General features: G+C 28.5%; 1 protein-coding gene across 1 annotated transcript; it reads left to right on the forward strand.

The window, feature by feature from the left end:
- The first annotated feature begins 6,337 nt into the window (after positions 1–6,337).
- Positions 6,338–9,057, forward strand: LOC114740456 (protein trichome birefringence-like 20). Its single transcript, XM_028928602.1, has 2 exons — positions 6,338–6,845; positions 8,081–9,057. Exons 1-2 carry the CDS (start codon positions 6,360–6,362, stop codon positions 8,879–8,881), a joined length of 1,287 nt encoding a protein of 428 aa, XP_028784435.1. The 5' UTR covers positions 6,338–6,359; the 3' UTR covers positions 8,882–9,057.

Consider the following 9,057-nt stretch of genomic DNA (forward strand, 5'->3'; position numbering starts at 1 on the left):
TCCATGTAGTTTTGATTATTATTTATTAATTAAATATAAGCTTAATTAAATAGATTAATACTAAAATATAAAATATTAATAATTAAATTAAATTAATAATTATGTAATAAAAAAGTAATAGAATTAATTAATTCAGGAAAATTTTTTAGAACAATTAATTTTTTTTGCTGAAAAAATTAAAATCATTATAATAATTCAATATCTTTAGAATATTATTGTTTATAAACTAATATTAAATAATATATACTATTTTATGTTTATATAATAGTACTATTAGAATTTATAAAATAAAGAATAAAAAATTCAGGGACTTAATTAAAAATAAAGTAAACTTATAAGGACTTGATAAAAAGAAAAATAAATATAATGACCTAATTAAAAACAGATGAAAATATAAGGACCTAATAAAAAGAAAAAAAACTATAAGGACCTGATTCAAAATTAGTTAAAACTATAAGAAGCTGTGAATTAATTATCCCTTTAAAATACTATAAGTTAAAATTAGTTGAAGACAATAAATATATGAAGAATGTAAATTTTTTAATTTTTATCAAAAATACTTTTATTTATGTGGAAGAGAGATAACATATGGTGGGGAGATAATATTTGGAAATTAAATACAATAAATGAGTAATATAGGTAATTAAACAAGGTAAAATGGGAAATCAACAAATGTCTCTTATAAAAAAGAGCATGGTATACTCCATAATTTTCTCTTATAAAATTAGTTGATGACTTATATTTAGAATAAACAGTACTTTGATCTTATTTATAATCTAGAGATAGAAGATTTTTTTATCGTATTTATAAGTCATTTGATCAAATTTTTAGCATAAACGCACTATTTTGTCCTTTTATTGATTATAGTATAAATTTTTTTAAGGTGTATATATATTAAATAAGGGTAAAATTGAAAAGTTGTTATATTTTAATAGAAAGTTAATACAATTTAAAATTTTTCTTGGTATACTAAAAATACTTTATAAATAAAAAAATATCTATAATAAAGACTAGAAAAAGGAAGTAATTAATAGTAGCTTAATTAGTTGTGTGAAATTAATGTGTATTAAAAATGACACATTTTTTTCCAGAAATACCCCCTTCCTACCATTCAATGATTCAAATTTAATGTATAGAAATAAAATGTTCTCATATAAAAATAACACAGAAAAATTTAATATGAAAAATAAGAGGAAATAAAACTCTATATTTAAAATAAAATTAAAATTTTTAAATGGACTTCATATATAAAACTAAAAAATATTTGGCATTACTGTTAAATCATTTACTCGAACAAAAGAAATTAGAAATTTTCCCGTTAGTCTTTAACATCCGACCTATAGCTTTGTAGTTGATCCTTAACGTTTGATTCATCTTAAATCATATATAATATAACATTTATGATATATTATCAAATGATGAATTGTATTTTTATTTAAATCATTTCAAAATGCTTTCCAAAATAGACCTCGCCAATTCTGTTTTGGTAATATAAGCATTAAACGAAAAAAGTGTCACAAATCTTCTACATATTAATTCCCAGAAAAAATAAAACGACTTACTCTTTTTTTTAGATTCTACGAATTCGTTAAGAGGTCCTTACATTTAACACAATAGTGAGTATATTTTGAATCGAAAGAAATAAAAATTAAGGAGGGTAGTTGTAAAAATACATTTCAGTTTTAAATAATTAAAATTATTAATTACTTTTAACTTCTAATTGTAATTTATGATTATTAGTTAAAAAAGTCCTATATCCCGAGAGTAATTATATCCTTTAATTTATTTTTTTTAAAAAAAATCTAACAATGCTCAACATTTCTCTTGTTATTAAGTAATAATTTAAATTACAATGTCATGTTGACCAATTAAGGCAAAGCAAAATTAATATTTCAAACAATTATAAAGTAGCTAATATTTAGGACGAAGATCCTTCTAAAAATAACTAACCACTAATCAGAGCTTAGAAGCATGAAAAAATTAGTGTTGTTATTAACTTCACCTCCCTCAGCAAATGTTGTCCACCAATGTTTTTCTTCCAACAATAATTTAACAATCACATAAATACAGGGGGTGTGTGATCTTTATAGGTCAATTTCATCCACTTATACAAATATATAAATTTTTTAATCACGCAAAATTTGGAAATAATTTGAATTATTCAAAATAAAAATAAGTATATGGTCACATTAATAATAAAAATACTTTTTTATTTTAGTAATAAAAAATACTACTAATATAACGATACTCACTCATTTTATTTTCATGCAATATATTAATAAAAAATCTACTCACTGTCCCTAAAAAAACTGCTTTGATGACAATGGACAGGGAGGCTGTTTATTACCTCATACTAAAGTATATATAACTAATAATAGAAGCAAATAATGGTGGTTAAATACGTACAAGCGTCGCATCAATTTAACTTTATTGTTACTACCTCTTAATATAAAACTCAGCTAACTGATTTAAAAAAAATTATTAAATTATTTTAAATTATTTATATTTATTATTTTTCTACAAATTAATTTGCTTTATTTATAAATTGATATATAATCTAGTGATTTACATAAGTATTTAGAATAAATAATTTAATAACTTTTTTAATCTTATCAAATTAATTAAATGATTCTTATATTAAAGAGTAGAGGTAATATATTTTAATAGTAACATGATAACATCATAAGTATGTAATATGACATTATGATTCTATGATATAAATAATGATCAAATTTTGATCCTTCTTGGCGGTCCATCATCGAAGTCTATTGAATAAGAATCACATGACTAGATTGGAAGAAACCAGCTGTGTGCTGAATGCGTAATAATGGAATTTTATTGATAAAAAAGGAAGCATTTTAAATTTGCAAATAATTCTAGATTAATTAATAATTGCAATAATTAAAATTTAATTTGTATAATGTATAAACTGTGAAAAGAAGCTTCAACGGATTTGTGCTTTTCAAACGAATCTAATTAAAGCTTTAATAAAGTTCATTTATTTTGCATATTTTATTGCAATAATAAAATAACGACAACGGCACCAGGCCACCTGATAAATCTGCATGTTAGATGGTTCGTAGTTCTCTAATCTTAACATTTATGAATAATTTAATACTGCTCAAATCAACGGTACTATTCATCTTTTTTGAAATATGTAACTTTCCATATAATTTACATTTTATGCTTATGATTCAATATAAAATATATTAAAGTATAAGGAATTGCACTATTCATATAAGATGTGAACAGTACAATTAAGTTCAAGTGGGACCTGAGAAGGGACAAACACACCCAATCATATCTCCAGAAGTGAAAGGACAAACACATTTTGAATTACACTGTTTATATAAGATATAAGATGGGAACAATACAATTAAGTTCAATTGTTTTCAGAATTTGCATCTGTAATTCGGGTCATTATGACAACTCTATCGTTATTCTGAGGCTCACCCTTCAATTATCATTATATAAAAAGAAAAATTGCCAATTAGACAAAATGATAATACTTCCTTCAATCTAAAATATAAGATGTTTTACATAAACTCTTTAGTTCAAAATGTAAGTCTCATTTGATAATATCTAAAGCATTAAATGTTTTCTTTCCCTTGATTTAGCTTAATGTAGCAAACTATATACTCCTCCGATCCTAAATATAAAACTATTTTTATAGTGTAATTCATACTATAAAATAGGTTTTATATTTATGATCAGAAGAGTATATGAAGTCTTTGGATCCAAATTTTCCAAGGAAAAAAGACAAAACTGTGTTCAAGAATTTACACTTGACGAGTTCAAAAAAGAATGATTGGCTACCTCTGCTTTAATTTCTTTGCACAACACTCTTTTTTCCTTTCACTTTTACTTTTCCACGCTGAGAATGAGTGAAGAAGAAACAAGAATGGATGCATCAATTGTTGAACTTTGGATTCACTCTTTACATCTTTTCCAAACAGCCAATGACTGTAAACAACGAGTCAATCCTATAATCACTTTACCAATATAATATACTGCCTCAGGTCCGATTTATAAAATCTTATAATTAGAATCAGAAGTAGTACTATCATTTTTTAAAGATTCAAATTTTTGAATTAATCCAGTCTTTTTTATAAAATTCAATTTAAAGGTATATAAACATTAAATATATTTTTATTAATTTTATCCCTAATTAATTATATTTTTTCCATACATTTTCTTTTATTTGTTTTCTTATTATTTCTCCCTCTCACTTTCCTGTTATACATAAATGCATTTTGAAAAAAGAAAAAGGCATACTCGTTACAAGTTATATAATTATTTCAATTAATGTTTAAAAATTTCTTAAATCACACAATTTCATTATTTGGATATTATAAAACTAATCGGAAGTAATATATATATATATACACACACACACACACATATAGAGAGAGAGGGAGGGAGGGAGGGAGGGAGGGTCCATTGTCTTTGTAAAACTAGATAGAAATTAAGAAGCTGCTCTAATCAATCAAAAAGATAATATAATTATCAATATTCAGTCTAACTATGTCTTGAATTGGTTTAATTAAAATCAGAAGAAAATCATTTTAGATCTATAAAGATTATTTTTAGTTCATTCTTTTTTGTTATTCATCAAAATAGTCAATTATTTATAGTATTTATCAAGCTTTCATACACAATGGGCAGGGGACCACAGCACAGGACCACATGTAGGTTTACTTTATAGTCTATAAACCATATCTGGCCAGTTATTTTTTTGAATGTCTTCGAAGTTATAATCCTCAATTATCAAAGCGGGGGCCCCAGAAATTGGAAAAGTTTTAGTACATTTTTAACTATACACACGTGAGTTTATATCTTTTATGATGATGGTTCGTTGTGTTTTACTCCTACTTCTGCCTCTGGGACATACTGTGCTTTTATTTCTGGGACATATTTTTATAATCATCAACTCATGATAGTGCTCTTGCCTGATTTTTCCTTCATCTTCACCGCAATAAACGGATTCTGATGGAAGTTTCTTAAGGTCTCAGAATTTACTTCACAATATATGCTTCCTTTGGAAAAGAGAGTGAAGTAGAGAAAAGAGGATATTAAGAGGAAAAGAAGGGTTGGTTTTTGTTTATTTTAATTTTTAGACTTATAAATAAGAAAGTTATTTGTCCTTTAACTGTAAATACTAACAAAAAATAATGATGTTGAGAGTTTAGATATTGATAAAATATTCTCAAATGCTTATATGTTATTTTAGTTTTCAAAACAATCATGGTTGTTACAAAAAAAAACACATGATTTAAAGTAACAATTTTAGAGTTAAAGAAACAAAAATGTACTTTTGAAAATTAAGGGACTAAATTAAAGTATTGTATAAAGTTAAAAAAAATCAAATGTATACCTTAACCAGCTATTAATTGTATAGGGTAATTTATTATAAATTTTATATTTTCTATGAAAAATTAATATGAGGGTTCTTATTGTTTCATATAATTTTTAACTAGGTTTAATTTTTTTTTTCCTTTTTTTTATCATGTTCTTAGAGTTTTACCAAATTTTAATCAGGCCCCTGTAATTTCAGGTGCGGGGAAAAAACCACAAAAGGCTTATTACAGATTAGATGAAACTATCGAAACCTAATGAAAAAAAATGAGGACTTAATTAAAATTAAGTGAAATTATAAGTTCATGATAAAAAGAGAAAAATACAAAAAACTTGATTAAAAAATCGTAGGAAACTATAAATACCTACAAATTAATTTTTGCAATTATATTCAATGGTAATGTCCTTTTAAACCCTTTTTTTTTTGAGTCAACTTAACCCATTTTGTAACCATTCTTATTCTTCTATGGCATATTTTATATTTTTCTTTCTTGCAAAATTATATCAAAATAAGTTCAAATATCTTGCGAGAAATGTTAGACATGACTCAGGGATTTGGACACCAAAATTTTCATGGGCGTTGCACAAAGTTTAGAAAATAAACAATTTTTTATATATAGCCTTTAATTATAATTAAATTGCTTTGAAGATACTATTGAAGAATATTTAAACGATATTTTTAATAATTTTTTAATTTATAAGGTATATATTGGTACTCCACACTCAATTGTTTTCTTCGTCTTTTTCCTTTTCCAAAAACGAACCTCTACGTTAATATCTTGAGACAAAATACATCTAAATGCTTCCACCCTTTGTTTTTACACTAGCAGCTTTTTTTTCCTCTTTGTTTAATCTATATTCCCGCAACAACTAAGCCATCCTTGTCTCGTAGTTATGATTGAAAACTCCTTGTCCCAACTACACATGGAAACGATACATGTTATATACACACCACTAGTTCACCAGAGGTTCTTGATAAACTTTGCAACATCATCTTCTCAGCCATGAAGCTTCGTCTCAACGAAATTCTTCACCATATTCATATCAAAAGAGCTCTTCTGATTCCATTCTTTCTGTTTCTAGTTCTGATCCCTCTTCCTTTCATTAAGAACTACTCACACCAGTCTTCTTCTTCTTCCTCCTCCTCTTCCTCTGAGATGAGAAAAACCAGTAGTGATTTGCAGAAAAGCAGCAGTGATGAGATGATGATGAAGAGATGCGATGTGTTTTCTGGGAAATGGGTTCCAAATCCAAGAGGGCCTTATTACGATGATCGAACGTGTAATTCAATAATAGATCAGCAAAACTGCATCAAGTCTGGGAGACCTGACAGAGAGTATCTGAAATGGAGATGGAGACCTGATGAATGTGAGCTTCCATTGTTTAATGCAGCTCTGTTCTTGAAGCTTGTCAGAGGAAAATCCATGGCTTTTGTTGGAGACTCAGTGGGAAGGAACCAGATGGAGTCTTTGTTGTGCCTCATAAGCAGAGTAAGTCAAAATTTTCAACTTAATTAATGATTACACATTATGAGGATTTGGATTCAGTAACAGAGCCAGCCATATGGATTCTTCGTTTAATTGGAAACAGACGCCTATGATTGACTCTTAGTGCGTCTAATTTAATGGTTGAGATCTACTTTATGCATAAATGTGATGGAAGATGTACTTGCATGAAATGGCTACTAGCCATTGTAACTTATAAACCGGACTTGGGTTTAGCAGAAGAGGCTGATTCTTCACAATATAAAGAACTAATGTTTGAATCTCCGTCAAAAGAGACGCCCACATTTAATACCTAATAATGCTTCTAATATAAAGATAATTGCGCTTGGGGGGGGGGGGAATTCATATGGGATAAAGTGAGCTTCCAAAATCTGAGAATGCTTTTTCCTCTCTCTAAATTCTAAAGTTTTCAATTGGAGAAATTTTGGGCAAGTGGGCCCACAAAGGAGAAATTTTGGAAAAGAAAATTTCCCAACTAGAAATGAGTTTTCCTACTTATAACTTTTGAGAATTATAATTTATGATAAATTTATGTTCGATTTTAATTTTGATAATGAGGGGAAGTAAAATCTGTGTGTGTGTGTGAGAGAGAGAGAGTGAGAATTCCCTACCTTTTCCTCCCCTCATCACTCCTAATTCACCCTTTGTGTCTAAATAAACTCATCAGTTTATTTCTTGTTGTCGTGGCTTTTTTTTTTTTAACTTATTATTTCAATCTTGCTTGTTTTGGAAACCTGTTTGCTAAAGTAAAAGTGGGTAAAAGAGATACTTAGTTTGACCAAATCTTCTGATAATTTTGTTTTTCATTTACCAATATCATCTTAATCTGACCCATCTTTCAAAATGTACGACTTACTTTAGATTATTACACAGTTGGATAACAATACAATTTTATTTTACATTTTAAGTGATGTTTCTGTCCCCAAAAGAAATTAAACAAGCGATGCTTTGATTTTCTACCAAATTTAGAGTCCCACAATAATAGTTCATAATTTTCGGCATCAGTAACAAAATTTGACAGAGCTAATACTAATGAAATTTTAAAGTTAAAAATTAAAATTATTTTTTCAGAATGATCAAAACATTGTTACAAAAGTTCAAAATTTAAAAATTATTAAAAAAAAAAAACGCAGCACTCTTTTAGCCTGTCATTTGTAAAGTTATCATCTCACCCAGAGAAGCAGAAATATCAACCCTAAAAATAATTTTATTCTTTTCAGGTGGCGCACCCTGAGGATATTTCCCTGAGGGAAACATCAGACACAAGATATTTCAGAAGATACTTCTATGCTAAATACAATTTCACTCTCACAGTTCTGTGGGCCCCATATCTGGTGACCACAAGAGATGCTAAAGACACAGTTCATTCTTACAACAGCCTCATGAACCTGTATTTAGATGAGCCAGATAAAGCTTGGGCCAATGAGATCAAAACTTACAACTATGTCATCTTCTCAGCTGGCCACTGGTTCTTTCGTCCAATACTTTACTATGAAAAAGGTCACATAGTTGGATGTACCAGCTGCAACATGAACAACATAACAGACCTAACAAGCTATTATGGCTACAAAATGGCATTCAGAACAGCATTTAGGACACTTCTGAACCTTGAAGGCTATAAGGGGGTGACTATTTTGAGGACATTTTCTCCTCCTCACTTCGAGAACGGCCAGTGGAACACAGGAGGGAGTTGTCCGAGGACAAAGCCGTTTAAGGAGGGGGAGGTGAAGCTAAAGTGGTATGCTCAGGAAATGTATTTGAGTCAGGTGGTAGAGTTTAGAGCAGCAGAGAGAGAAGGGAGAAAGAAGGGTTTGAGGTTTTGGTTGATGGACATAACTGAGTTGATGTTAATGAGACCTGATGGGCATCCTAGCAAGTATGGACGTTCAAGGGATAACAATGTGACTGTTAATGACTGTGTTCACTGGTGTGTGCCTGGCCCTGTTGATACGTGGAATGAGTTTTTGCTCTATATCATGAGAATGGACAGTCTGAAATCCTCCTCTAGTTCAGTGTTGTAGACATTTTTAAACAAGATTAAGTTCTAAAATGTGAGATATATTCTGTTTTTTTCTCAACCAGTTTTAGGCTGAATTGGTTTTGGGGGGGGGGGGGGATAGTATTCTCTGTTCTTCATGGTGGATTCTGGAACATAATGCCAAGAATATATATATATAAATATCATAGTATATCTTAT

This window comes from Neltuma alba, unplaced genomic scaffold (assembly GCF_004799145.2).
Source record: "Neltuma alba isolate B1F8T4 unplaced genomic scaffold, ASM479914v2 tig00003155_pilon, whole genome shotgun sequence".
Classification (NCBI taxonomy): domain Eukaryota; kingdom Viridiplantae; phylum Streptophyta; class Magnoliopsida; order Fabales; family Fabaceae; genus Neltuma; species Neltuma alba.

Excerpts from the sequence above, each read along its gene's own strand:
- LOC114740456 (XM_028928602.1), top strand. The coding sequence starts at position 6,360 with ATGAAGCTTCGTCTCAACGAAATTCTTCACCATATTCATATCAAAAGA. Across the intron at positions 6,846-8,080 it reads TGTTGTGCCTCATAAGCAGA|GTGGCGCACCCTGAGGATAT; the intron begins GTAAGTCAAAAT and ends TATTCTTTTCAG.